We start from the raw sequence: 14360 nt of genomic DNA, 5'->3' as shown, positions 1-14360 counted from the left end.
TAATGCTTTTATTTATATTATTTGAATTTAAGTGTAATACAAGGTCTTTTACTGACCCAAAATTTTGTTTTTAATTTTATTTCCAATTAAATGGGACCACAAAACCTTACTCGCAAAGCTAGGCTAAATGTACTATTTCATTATTTTGCATATTTTGTTATTCTCTTATTTTACTTGCCTTCGTTTTTAAAGAGAAATTTGCAGGTAAAATTTTCTAATTTAATTAATATAAAATGCTGTTCAAAAAATACTACTTGAAAGCTTATCGTGAATATTTCATTTTAAAATACATAACAGCAGAGTTTTCTAGTGAAAAGTGGCCTCTCTCAGCAAAGCTTCTAAAAAGACTCTTCTTTCTAAATGTGAACCTCTGACGTAACCAAAGGGAGTTAGAAGCTCGGCGCTGCCTCAACTCAGTGTGGAGAGTAGCTAGTTTTAGGGTAGAGAGGTCATGTTATCCAGTCAGTGTGTGTGTTTACTAGTTTAGGATTGTGTTCATGTTGATAAACTAGAGTGTGTGAAGGCTGTACCAACTCCAGCCTGTCTAGACATCGAACCCACAGTTTTCCAGATAAAGAGAAACAAGCCTCTATCTCCGTGCCTGAGGGCATTTTGTGCAGCTGACAAGATGGATTTCTGTAGCCCACATCGGTCGTTACCGGGACAGGGGGGTCCACGCTGGGCTCCGGAGACCCGTGGAGGGGTTTAAAAATTTTAATTGCGGATTTCTGGAACTCAGACCACAGTCAGAACCAGGTCCGAACTGACCACCAGAAGAGACGTGCGGCTCAGCAGGCCAAAGGAGCTGGGGTCTCATTTACCAAACATTGTGTAGAATCCTTACTAAAACCGTACTTAAGCTCAGCAAAAAAAATGGACTTATGCCAAGTAGGTTTGCGATCTATCAAACATGGAGTACGCACAGCTGCACGCAATCTCCGCTTCATAAATCAGAGACTAACGAGAAAGTTTCTCAGCTGCTTTTTAGTCACATCCCGCCCTCACCACGCCCACTTACTGCCATAAATAGTCAATGCAAAGTGCCTTGTGGACCTCATGCACATACATAAGCCGGCTGTTGCAGCGCTCCGCCAATGACGATGGCGACTGTAGACCCCAAGGCAGATCAAGGAAGAACAATTTCACAGAAGCAGAAATTGAGGTGCTTGTGGGTGAGGTGGAGAAATGAAAGGAAGTACTTTTGAAAAACAAGAGAAAATTCACGGAGTGACACAGCGTTGCTGAAGCCGTCAATGTTGTGAATTCTTCAGAGAGATCTGTGGCGGACATAAATGAAATGGTCCAATCGGGATTCAATCTCCACACTCCCGGGTGAAAGTCACGCACGCTAACCAGTCACCCAAACGAAGATCTCCCTTGTACAAGTAGCCAGGGCGCATGATCAATATGGTCACAGTGACAGGACACACACTGTCACAGACGCATGACATTCTGTCGCAATCTGTCCCCCTGCTGATATTCTGCATTCCGTATTCTGCGCTTCAGGCTGTGTGTGTGTGTGTCTGTGTGTGTGTGTGTGTGTGTGTGTGTGTGTGTGTGTGTGTGTGTGTGTGTGTGTGTGTGTGTGTGTGCACACTTGTGTGTGGGCTTGTTCTGTGTGTGTATGAAGTAGTACAAGTGATAATGCTGCAGGATTTCATAATTGTATCCTTCTCAGCAGCAGCACTGCAGGTGCTCTCCATGTCCAAAATGTGCATAAGCAAGGTCCTTAGTCAACTTAAAGTTGCACACATTTTTATGCTAAGTTTTCTTTCATAAATCCCAAAGTTTGCATGGAAAGTTGCTTACGCAGTTTTCCGACCCCGTTTTGTGCGTAAGCAAGCTTGATAAATGAGGCCCCTGGTGTCTGGGTCGGATCCAGCTCACAGAAGCCTGCATGAGCTCCAGAACCGAACGACAGGCGTCTCTCTCTCTCAGCTCAGCGGGCATGTCGAGCAAGCTTTCTGGGTCGGACTCAGATCAGAACCGCCGCGGGCCTCCAGGAGAGGATCAAACACAGCTTTTAAAAATACAGACTGGCTCGCTGGTGTCTGGGTCGGATCCAGCTGAGCTCACAGAAGCCCGCATGAGCTCCAGAACCAGATGACAAGCGTCTCTCTCTAAGCTATAAACTACCTTATGTGAACGGAGTATGAGACAGCTGACAGATGCTCATTAGTTTATTATTGTCAAATATTAATATTATACTAACTGACCAATACTATTTTAATTGTCTGGTACATGATAGTAATCTGTACAATATTGTGATGCTAGGACACGGATTTAATCTAGCATCATTAACTCACATGACACCTGTTGCACCCTCGCTGCTGCTCCTCACATGGCAGCACAACCTCTCTGCTTTGGCCTGGTTTGTCTCTGCTCTCTGGGGTGTGCAGCAAACTCATAACTTTATGGTTTTGATCATAAGTAGAATTATAAACACTTTAAAAGCTTCCTCTGTGTCAGAGCCGGGCTAACAGGACTCCCTCAGCTGACATCTGATAAGACTCAAATCTAATTCTAAGACAAAAACTGGAAACCAATCGATCCAGCAGATACTTTTTCACCTCAAAGGTTGACTGATACTTTTCCACACAAAGAAAAACTAATTATTTGCTCTCTTGTATGTGTACTATGTATCTAGTGTTTTTTTTTTGAGCTGGTAAAAATACAACATAATTTTTTTGCAGTTAATAAATGTTTGCGACCAGCGAGACCTTCACACCTGAACGGATCACCTGTCCCCCACAGAACAACATGGAGATGATTTAACGAGTCCGATGAGTGTTTTGTGATTGTAGAATAAACTTGAGTAACGTGTCACTAATGACGAGATCAAGGGTCTGAGCTTAACCAGCATAGAAAAACCTGACTTAACCAACTGGTTGAGACCCACATTTAAACATTTCAAAGAGAAAAGTTTAGAAGACTCACCTTGGTTGAGTGAAAATTGGTTAAGTTTGAACACACTGTGACAAAAAAATAAACAACAAAATGTGTAAACATCTGGAATGTGACGTACGTTCAAACAGCTGGTTAAAGCCAGTTTTCTTACTCAGATTTCTCCTTTGCAGGTGGATTTCCATCTGCTCTCCTACAGTCAGCGAGGTCACAGGGTCTGGTGAGTATGAGCGCAGCTCGGCTCTCCTTTGGCCCTCCTCAGGGGGGACACAAATTAACCTTGCATAAACATTAGGCCACAATAACAGATAAAAAAGAAAACATCTGCAGCACATTGCTGCAAGCATTAAAGGATCCACCACCTCCCTCACCACTCGGGTCTGGTTGGTGGTCTTTTCCTCATCATCTCTTTGGTCTCGGTGGTTCCACAGAGCTGTCCCTTTACTCCGGCCCCCACCAGTCACTCATACACCCCACCATGCATAGTCATTAAGAACCAGAACCTCATGACGCCCGACAGGATGAGTGTCTTTGGCTACAGTCACACGGCTGGTCCTAAAACTCCATTCCAGGTTCTCCATTCATTCTGATTTTCTTGTGCGGTTGCTTGCACTATAACTGAAATACGACAGCAAACACATAAGGCCTTCCTTTTGTTCCCTCCCTTGAGGGGTGGGGTTAACAGGGGATAAATAGAAGTGGGGAGGGTCTGCTGATCAGGATTCACTCCTGAGGCTGCTTTGGGAAGAGCCTCTGTGACGGTCTCCTCATTTTGATATTCAATATTGAAATTAAACCCCTCTGATTAAATCACGGACTGCTTTCTCATTATTTTATTAAGTCTCTAAAAGAAATTCTGCGGCATATCAATAAAGTCTATTCTATTCTATTCTATTCTATTCTATGTTAATGAACAGAATTTTGGAAGTTGTGCCTTTTCAGTCCGAATCAACGAGAGAAGGGTGAGATGAGGCCGTGATGAGTTGTGTCTCCATCCTGGACCCGGGTTGTGACCGAGTCATTTAAGTTGTAGAAAGAAAAACAAACACACACTGACACACACACACACACACTCACACCAACCTGCAGGGTTCCAGAAGAACCAGCATTCCTCTTCTGATGGCTACTCTTCACCTCAAGTGACTTGGATCTTCTCACCACTGAACTGGAGGGAGAAGATGGAGCAGCTGTGGAGGATGCTGACCAGACCTCATCAGACTTAATCGCTAGAACAGGAGGAAGAATTTCACCAACAATCTCCACATCTGACGCGGAATCAACGGCTAGAAGGAAAAAGGAAAAGGTTCAGTTTTGGCGACTTGTTTGGAAAAAGTGAGCGGTAGCTACAGAGAGGAAATTACTTATCAGGAACGCACCTGATCAGTATGGCTACATGGAGCTTGGCTTGACTGACCTGCACAGTTAAGGCTTTTTGCTAATGCTACAGAGTGTCTAGATTTCTAGGCTACCTGTCAGGCACACCAGTTGGCCACAATTCACTGTAGCGCTCTGTCAGGAGGCCAACTTACCAGCAAGTACCTCCTTCCTCTCACGATCGGGGACATTTTACAGAGACATCATTGACCAAGTTTTTCCTCTTAAGTCTTGGATATTTTTAAAGTTTGCCATCTGTCTAACCTGTTATTTCAGGCTGTTTCTCCACGCTGCTCAACCCTCTTGGTTTCAGGCTGTCTCTGTTTGATGGATTCTCTTGTAACCTCCGTGGAGACGACGGTTTCTCTCCCCTCCTGTACGAAGATCCTCTGTTGCGGCTCCTTGGACGTGATCGATGTCGAGCAGAACGGCGACGGTCAAGCGATCGAGAGCGAGATCGAGACCTGATAGAAATATTGACCAAATGGACTTATTGTTAACAAATGTACATCTGTTTTAATAACAAAGAAAGCTTTTGGGAATCTGCAAGAACAGAAACAGTTGTACCTTCGGCACCTCAATCTGCGATACCGGCACGGACTGCGGGAACGAGAGCGGCTCTTGCAGCGAGGATACCGACACGTCTTGTCTGAAGTTGTGGCTGCGAGTTTAGCATTTCTACCTGGAAAGCTAGATAGACGAGTAAACCACAACAACAAAACAATTGAACTGCAGGAAACAAATTGGGAGCAGGTGGCTCGACAGTGTTTTGATCTATACCTTGTCACCGGAAGCTCCGTGCGATCCCAACTGGGATATCTGTGGAAGTAAGATCAATGGGAAGAAATGATCTTTTAATCCCCTTCACCCTGTAGTCCCAAATAAAGAAAGGAAATGCTCTTCTACTTCTGAAGAGCTCTTGAACATGGAAACTAAAAAAATGAAACTACCGTTTAAGGAGTTCTTTGCAGCAGTCGTGGTGTTGACGCGTTTTCTGGTGTGAGAGCCAATCCTAGCAGTAAAGCAAGAAGAAGTCAAAACTTTGTTTCTGTTTTCAGCAACACCGTCGGATATTGAAAAGTCAATATTTTATTTATAAATCATACAAACAGCCCCAGTTAACAGACTAAACTTCAGTTTGTGGGGCCTATGCTCTCCCTGCCCTTTGCACACGGTGTTGGTGCCTCGACTGCTGCTGCCGGGGCAGATGGCTCCTGTGATGGCGTTTCCTTGCGCTACCATATCTGGATCATCTGAACTCAGCCCAAAATCAATTTTACTGATGTTCTTAAATGGATGTGTTTTGGGGTGGGGTGGGGGGGTGTTATGACTGTGCCAATGACTTTAATTGGTGTGGGAGGGATAGCAAAGGGGGTTATGTAGGGTCATTTTAATCTTTAAAGCACTTTGAGTTGCACTCTTTGTGTGCTTTATAAAGAAAGTTTGATTGATTGACTGATTGAATTTGATCAAACAAACATTGACAGGTAGTATCCAAAAACTGAGTCATGTCAGCTGGACTTCATTGCTTCTGAGTTGGAGCATTTTCAGACTTGTTCCAAGTGGCTTCTTCAGTCTGAAAATGTTGTTGTCCACAAATGTATCCTCAAGGAACAAGTGGTGAAGGTTTCAACGCAACAAGAAAAGAGGTCTAACTAATAAATGACCTACACTTGCAGAGCACCTTTGAGTGAGCAGAATCCAAAGGGCTTTACACTCCAGTCATTCATTCACTCACATTGACACGCTGATGGTGATGAGCTACATGTAGCCACAGCTGCCCTGGGGCACACTGACAGAGACAAATCTGTCAAGCGCAGGCACCATCAGTCCCTCCGACCAATACCAGTTAGAGAGGATTGTGAAGTATCTTGCCCAAGGACACAACGGCCGTTCAAAATGAGGTTGAACCTGCAACCCACCACTTACAGGGCAAAGTCCTAACCCCTGAGCCACCGTAGCTGCTGACATGGGGTGTTTCTCAATGTCAAAGCACCTGACCCCGCAAGGTGATGTCTTGCGAGGTCAGACGCCTTGCTTACGAGGACAAAGTCCTTCCTTGGTCAAAGAAAATGATTAAATGGAACAGACTTATATCACGTGAGATAACGTTATATTTTATACGAATATGTTTCCTTTTAAATATATAACGAGCCTTTTACTTTTTAAATTGTGTACATATTTGTTAAATTCAATATGAAAGCGAGTTACTACCCGCTAGCCACCGAAGCTGCAGCTACTAAGCAACTAACAAACCACAGCATCGTTGCGACTAAAGAAGCATTCCAGAATCAGCCCGATAGCTATAATTAGTTGACATACATTTAAACTTTAAATTTGCCCCCGAAGTAGCTACCAGCTCCTAATCCACCATCCTTTTGAAAATACTGCGCTGTATTCTGAGAAATTTTAGACCAAGGCTAGGCTACAAGGAACCTTGCTCAGCTAGCTAAAAGGCTAACAAACGGAGAACAGATTACTTAGTAGAACATGAACATTGGAACATGCTTTGGCGGTTTCTGATGACACATCTCCTAGGCAACCGGGGCGGGACCAGGACATCAAGGCAAGGTTCAGTGCTTAGCTGACTATTTTTTTTTCAGGCCTGCTCTCCAACAGTCAACTTGATCCAGAGCCAACCCAACACAGCCACTTCTGACCAATTGTGCTGGGTGAAATTCACACCTACCTACTGGAGGGAGCCTCTTACTGGTGGGCAGAATCAGCCAGCAGCGGCTTCCCCCGGGTGTCTGGATGCAGTGGGTACAGATCTTCTCTGACAGATTGGAACAGCTGCTCCAGCCATGGCAGCGCGAGGACAGTCTGCTGTGAGTGGAGCACACAGCAGTCTCTGGGAGACAGAAGGAAGCCGTGTGCTTCATGTCAGAGTATCCAAAAGCATCAGTGCTCAGCTAAGCACACTGAATTGCTTCTGTGTATGAAATGGGCTTTATAAATAAAGCTGCCTTGCTGTGCTCACAGCTGCCTTTTTTACTACTTTGGGTACACCACAGACTTCTCTGCGCATCTTTTGCCCCGCCCACGTGCTCAGAGACATCCGTATTCCTGAGAAGAAATCGAACTACAGACAACCTAGCCACGCGGAGGCCGGCCAACCCAACTAAATGGGCTTTCACACTAGCGCTGGCTCCTGTCCAGCTAGAGATTGTTCATATCTGGATAGCCCAGATTTTTTCTGAGGGGTGTTTTTTCAACCCTCTTCCCAAGATGGTCTGCTTTGGGCTGACCTGGTCCAACACACACACACTGCTGACCGATTGGCTGGCTCAAATTCACACCCAGTAGTGGGGGAGCCTCCGACTGGCAGAATCAGGCAGCACGGGCTTTCCGTATGCTAGATTCATTATCGTTCAGGATGCTGAGGAATAACTATCTCCTGACTGAAGCTGTCGCTTTCTTTTTCTCTCTCTGCTGTGAGGTGCGTGCGCGCACACACACACACCTTTGTTTAAGGGAAACATCCCAGACTTCATGTGTATTTGGCCCTGAACACATGGTCTGAGATTTTCACATTTCTGGCGAACAGGGATTTTAAATTGTGTCTGTGTGTTCTGTTTTTGTTCTGCCATCTTTAACTGCAGTGTAATGCAATATTTAAATGGTTTAATTCACCGAGTAGCTACCAATATGCATCAAGGACCAGTGTTGACAAATAGAAGGTGTTAGTGTGATCTGTTTAACTTTGTGAAGGTATGCATCGCTCTGCTTTATGACAGCCTTTTGCCATTGGCCTGTTTTAGTATTCTTCCTGTTTGTTTTCACACATCTGTTCTGGAAGACAAGATGTTTATTTCATTTACGGCAGGCAGCAGCCAATGGCCATCTGAACTTGTAAGTTTATTTCCATACCATTTCTCTCTAACATAAGTAGAAGTGATTTGTGAAAGTAGAGAAGACAAACATTGTACTCTGAGCTGTTTGTATCCAACTCTTCCTGGGCGTGGATTAATTCATAAACTGTATTCTGTTCAATTTTTTAACCATGGCAAGATTATTTTTACACCACAGCTGCGAAAACTCAAATACGCTTTTACATTTTAGTAAAAAGAGACGAGCAGTGACCTCCTCACCTTCATGTGAAAAGTTCTTAGGTGACAAAGAGAACAGGTGTGTGGAAACCTTCTCGGCATGACTCCGGAGTAGTCCTCTACCACGAAGGGTGGTGGCACCTTCGTGCTGGGAGACTGCTTCTGAGCATCAGTGGAGTTTACGGACGAGGTCAGCTGAGGAAGGGCAGGAGAAGCTGAGATGGTGCTTCGGGCCAGATCAGTCTTCGTTGGTTCGGCAGGTTTTACTTGTGGAGGAAGAACTATTATGGATTTTGGCACCTTCAGGTGTTGCTGAGTTTGTGATTTTATCCGCTGAGTGACCTGTAACCCTTTACTATGAATTTCAGTACAACGCTCGTCACTGCTGCTTTTGTGCTCAATCCCAGATGGTCCAGGACCATGGAGAGGAGATGGTTGGGCTTTTGGTGTTTCTGGTAAACCGGTGTTCTTAGAAGCTTCTGATGTGACACCTGTGTCTTGTTCCGGCAGGGAAGGAAAAGTGAGGTGTGTTGGTGAATCCTGGATGGGTTGGATCTGATGTGGCTTTGCTGGATCACAAGCTGGAGGAACCACAAAGCCCTGCAGGTCACATGAAGGACCTGGCCTACTGATTCTCACCTGTATGGTTCCTTCTGATGGGCCTCTACTTAAACTGCTACTCATTGAAGTGCCGAACATTACCACAGTTCTCCTTCCAACCCTGTTATCTTCACCACCAATGTCTCCTTCAGTTTCACCTGCATCTACTGAAGGTCTAATACACACGCCCTCACTTGGCTCAAGACCAGCTGCTGGTATGCCATCCTGGAACGTGTCTGCTCCCACAAAACTACCCAATCTATCCACCACACTGACTCCAGCTGTGGGTGGAGGTTCAGGAGAATTCGGGTCAGACTGAACAGTGGGACATTTTTCTCTCTGGATGCATGCTTGTTGTAAAATGAGAGGAAGACTCTCACCAGTGATCTGATCTTCGTGGTAGGAGAGGAGAGAATCTAGGTCATCTTTTTCAACTCCAAATCGCTGATTGATCTTAGCTGCCAGTTCTGGAGTATACATGGACTGGCTGGGCTCGGGGGACATGGTTCTCAGGTCCGTATTATTTTTAACTTCACTGGAAGGTTCTAACCATCTGTTGTCATGGCTAAGGTGAGTGGAGGATGGACATGACTCAGGAGGATTATCGTTCATAGGTATCTTACAGATCTGCAACCAGTCCAGGGAGCTGTCTCTAGTTGGGGTTGTTTTACAGATCTGCAACCAGTCCAGGGAACTGTCTCTAGTTGGGGTTGTTTTACAGATCTGCAACCAGGCCAAGGAGTTATCACTGTTAAAGGCTCCTTGAGAAGCAGAGGTCACCATTTCAGGCTTTAAGGGGTGAAACCCATCTCGCAGAGTCCTGGTGGAGAGGACACTCTGGTTCACAGGCTTCTTCCCTTCACTAATATTTAAATCTAAAACACTCTCAATGTCATCATCCAAGGTAGCTTCCTTCATCCCAGTCCTGTACCTCAGTGGCGGAGATAAACGAGCAGGTGTCACCTTTCCAGACTCAAGAGAAACAGATGTAGACCCAGAAGATCCTGAGCTGGATCCAGATCCAAGGAGGGGGGATCTCTTCAGAGTGTCCTTCTTCGTCCTTCCACTGGAGAGTCCATACTGACCCTGGGAGAATCTCTGCTTTCCGAGGACAAAAGGCATGGTGTTCATCTGCAGAAGGTCCAACAGACTGAATGCCAATGAGGCTGGAGGACTGGGTAAAAATCCAAGGAGTGTTTGCTTTAGGAGTGTGGTGGCACCTCCTACAGTGGGAACATTGTTCTTCTGTGCCAAAGGAGCTTCTGACATCAGATAAGCAGCATGTCTGCTGTAAGTGGGAAAGCAAAAGGAAGAAGTTAGCAGGACGGTACTCCTACTTCAACGGGAGGCATCCAGTATGTAAAACGTCCGATCCCCACCACCAAATAAACTAAATGAGTCAGAAACAGAGATGAGTGCTGATTGGACAGATGAGTCATTGAAGACGTTCATAAAATACTTTAAATAAAGCGATGAGAGGATTTAGTGAAGTTTCTTTTTCTGCAAGGGCTCGAGTCAACACAGATACAGACATCAGCAGGGGTTGGGCGGGGAGTCGCTCTGGCATAGTTCCTTTTACACATGGTCACATCTGGGCTCCTGTGAACTTCCTGTAACCTTGTCAGGCAGATATCTAAGTTTCTGGAACATTATTTTGTTATTTTAAAGTCAACAGACACAGAAATGGAAATTAAAGACAAAGGAGGGTGAAGAAAGGAAGGGGGGGGGGGGGGGTCCACAAATAAAAGGAATCCAGTTCTGAACCTGCAAAGAGAGAAAAAAAAGACAAAAAAAAATACAGAACCAAGATATCAGAGCAAAAAACAACACATATCACGATGTTTGCTGAAAAGCACATGGTAATAATTGAATCATTGTGCATTTAGTGCCAACCACAGACCCCCCTTGCCCAGTCACTACACCCAGGAGCTGGTTCTGTTCATACTGGGGTAACGGTGAGCAGACATCCTCGCCTAATGTAGGCCAGAGTGACCCACCACCTCCAACCAGAAGACCAGCTACCACTCCCAGCCTCCAGCCCTGGGCAGCTGGGAACAGAAGTGTGAGAAGACCACACTTCCTCCGCCTGTGGTGTAGTGCATTTAAAACAGATGGTAGTAAGGAGGGCAGTGTTGGTCCTGAAAGATGACCAAGACAGGTTCGGAGCGATTGGAGAAAAAGATGTTTGCTTCTGAGTTGATGTTGGAGTCAAAAAACCAGTCAAGACAAGATTCACCGCTGCAGAGGGAGAACACGACAGCTCTCATGCAAGGTCGACCGACTTCCTTCAACTGCAGTCTGGGGTGTTCTGACTCTCGGCTTTATCACGGCTGTATTTATTCGTTCAAGCAGGGATGGGTCACAAGTTCAAGCAGGGATGGGTCACAAGTCGGTACACTTTCGATTTGAGCAATCTTATTTGAATATGTGCTTTTCTAACAGATTTGAACAGGAAGCGGCTACTGGTTCGGCACAAAACAGGAACTTTGCGCAGAAAAACATTGCATGACAGGTCACTGTAGACATTTGTATTACTGTTAACATTCCTCCTTTTGAACTCTAATAAGAGTTCACCAAAAGAGAAGGCATGGAGGCGAAACACACCATCCCAAACACTTTCGTGTCACACACATCAACCCATCACACCACATATTACCAACTGCACCTGTCATCTTAAGACTTAACTGATGAAGGAGTGAGGAATGAAAGGGAAAGGGGACAGAGGGCCGAGGATTTCGAAAGCGTAACCAAACAAATCAAAGTTGGAAGGAAAGAAGCGCTGCTGAAACATGCAATCACGAGGATCTGTGTAGATTAAGCAGGTGTCAGGCCATGGGTCGTATTGGATGATGAAACCTGGGCGATATCTGGTAATCGTAACTATCATGTTCAGCGGCGGGTGTCTTTCAGAGTGATCGGAGCATCAGAATCGGAGTCACCAGAATCAGAATCACTATCAACGAAGGTGGAGGCAGGGCCATCATATATGGGTATGGGGAAAGGGAGAGACGCGTCTTGGCTAATGCCTACGTCGTCTTTAACGAGGAGAGGCAAGGAGAGGACAGGGTCGGTGGGAGGAGAGATTGCGGTGGTGATGAGGCGCTGCGATAGTTGACGCAGGCAAGGGATGCAGCAACATCCACACGTGACCAAAAACACTGCTACAGAGACGAGGATAGAGGATACTAATGTCTTATACTTGCCAAACATGTCGAGCCAGGAATCCCACATGGTGGTATCGACTCCTGAGTGGGACTTCATCTTTACAGTAAGAGCTCAGACTGCACCCCCACGCACTTGTGTCTCATGCAGCCTAAAATTGCAGAACAAACAGCACAAGTCTGCAACATAGTTCACACATAAGTGGTAAGACTAGGCAGGTGTTTTCTCTGGCATTTAACCGTCTGTACATTCAGACCTTTTCACCCTCGCCTTGTTGCAAAGACAGCAGTGTTTCCCGTACATAGGCTTAGCAGTGGCGGCCCGCCACGGCTGAAATCCCAGCGCCACGCCAACAAGATCCCAAGTTTTATTGATTTTTTGCGCTGTTTTCTGAAGAAGCAGCGGGAACTACTCTGTTGTTGCTTGTGATCACAGCCGGCAGGCAGCAAGGAGGAGGAGGAGGCAGGGCAGGGTGGTTACAGCTAGGGATGAGCCGGATACTCATTTCAGACGAGTATCCGGTACGGATAAAGCATTTTTGATGAATACGATCATGAAACGAGTAAAACTCATAAATATCAAACTCATAAATATCTGTAATTGTGCTTAAGGAAAATCCTCATTGGGTAACTGACTGTCTACACTCTCTGTGATTGGCCAGTCACATAGAGCGCCCGCCCCTCCCTACACACAAAACTCTGCAGCCGGGAGCTCAGTCCCGCACACACACAGACAGTAATGGATCTCTCTGTGCTTGCTTCACTGTTGCTCTAAGTTTCTTCGGTGCTCCCTAGGTTTTCTTCAGCTTGCATCTTTTTCGGTTGAATACTTAAAGTTACTTTTTTCGTAACGTACGTGGTGCATTTGACAAGACAGAGCTGAAAATGGCTCGTGCATGCGTCGGTCACTGCCTCCGCTTCAGTCGTTTATTTTTTTCAATTGTTTTAACTCTCTCTCCCTCTCTATCACACACACACACCTTAATTAACATTGTTTTGTTTAACTGTGTGTGGGAAAAATTCCAACAACGTTAGGAAAAAATCAGTTTAATCAAATGAAAATAAAATGGTTCTAGTATTTCATATTTCCTAGTTCCTACTGCATGAGTTCAGATGTATTAATTCATGCACTTAAATATTAATGTTCTGATTTTATTGAAAAACTTGTTCTGTAATAGTTCCTTTATTATTGTGATCAAAAATATTTAATCTCAATTCTGAGGCTGCTCTGTAAATAGTTTTCAAATAAACAATACACATATCAACTTCTGATCAATCCATATCAATTTCAGATTTAAAATAATGTATTGATGTAAACCACACCCACTAATTTCCAAATAATAAGGTGCATTCATCTGTGTATCTACTTTGATCCACATTAGTGATATTTTCAGCACCATAACAGTGAAGCAAAGAAACAGATTCCTGAGTTTATGTTAGTAATTTTATTTATTAGGTGCATCTGACCTGTTCTATTTTTCTCTGAAATGAGATCAAATCAGTGCTTCTATGGGTTGTCTCCCCTCTGCACTAGAAAAATGTACTTTATTATAATGTTCACTGTAATGCATCTTGATGTTCCTAACAAATAAATTAAATAAAAGATATTGGTCAATAATGCCAAATATGTAATATTGTGTTTCAGTCATCTTTATACTGGCTTAAAAATACTTCATTAAAGCCCTTTTCAGATAGACATTCTGGAATATGTGCGGACAATTCAATCCGGCTTTTAACCGGAACTGTGTTTTCAGACACACCACTTTTGTAATGGAACTTGTCCTTTCGGCTGCCTTCACACAGCAGGGGAAAGTTCCAGATGTCTGGGGGGGTTAAGCATGTTAAGCATGATTCTGCGCACACGAAGATGCATAAGGGACCTGGATGATGAAGCTCAATAGTTAAAGGAATCACTGAAGCGGTGTGAAGCACTCCGTCGCGTGTCTAGACGGTACCGTAGGAGGCGAGCTGCCATGGTTCGACGCATGCTACAGGAGTGAGCTATCTAGGTGTGCACAGCGTCCTCCGGTCCCCTCCTCCTCCCCCTCCTCCCTGTCCGGAACTCGACCTCACCAGTCTGAAGCAGCCATCTTGTCCGTAACAAGTCCGGACCTGTTACTAGGGGCGTCGTCCGGTTAAATTACGGAAAACATTATCCGGATGTTTGTATTTAGACACAAAGGTCTTACGGACAGAGTCCGGAACATTTCCGTTTTTCATGGCCTGTCTGAAGGGGGCTTAAGTCACTAAGCACGGGTGTAGAACGTGTTTA

The 14360-nt window shown here is 44.9% G+C and overlaps 1 protein-coding gene across 4 annotated transcripts in view; it reads right to left on the bottom strand.

Moving 5' to 3' along the window:
- LOC107376898 (zinc finger protein 638) overlaps nt 1–14360 on the bottom strand; it is a 39731-nt gene that overhangs the window by 21275 nt on the left and 4096 nt on the right. The window contains exons 2-10 of one of the 4 annotated variants that reach the window (XM_070548099.1): nt 12131–12240; nt 8370–10215; nt 5229–5290; nt 5059–5097; nt 4846–4968; nt 4543–4742; nt 3988–4187; nt 3059–3161; nt 2938–2972 (exon numbers count right to left, since the gene is read on the bottom strand). In XM_070548099.1, the coding sequence (XP_070404200.1) occupies nt 2938–2972; nt 3059–3161; nt 3988–4187; nt 4543–4742; nt 4846–4968; nt 5059–5097; nt 5229–5290; nt 8370–10196 (2589 nt within the window). In that variant the 5' untranslated portion in view covers nt 10197–10215; nt 12131–12240. The remainder of the gene's footprint in view (nt 1–2937; nt 2973–3058; nt 3162–3987; nt 4188–4542; nt 4743–4845; nt 4969–5058; nt 5098–5228; nt 5291–8369; nt 10216–12130; nt 12241–14360) is intronic. The other 3 variants (XM_015946215.3, XM_015946217.3, XM_070548100.1) reach the window with 3 other exon arrangements.

Source organism: Nothobranchius furzeri, chromosome 2 (genome assembly GCF_043380555.1).
Source record: "Nothobranchius furzeri strain GRZ-AD chromosome 2, NfurGRZ-RIMD1, whole genome shotgun sequence".
Classification (NCBI taxonomy): Eukaryota; Metazoa; Chordata; class Actinopteri; order Cyprinodontiformes; family Nothobranchiidae; genus Nothobranchius; species Nothobranchius furzeri.
This window is presented reverse-complemented; position numbering and strand designations above follow the sequence as displayed.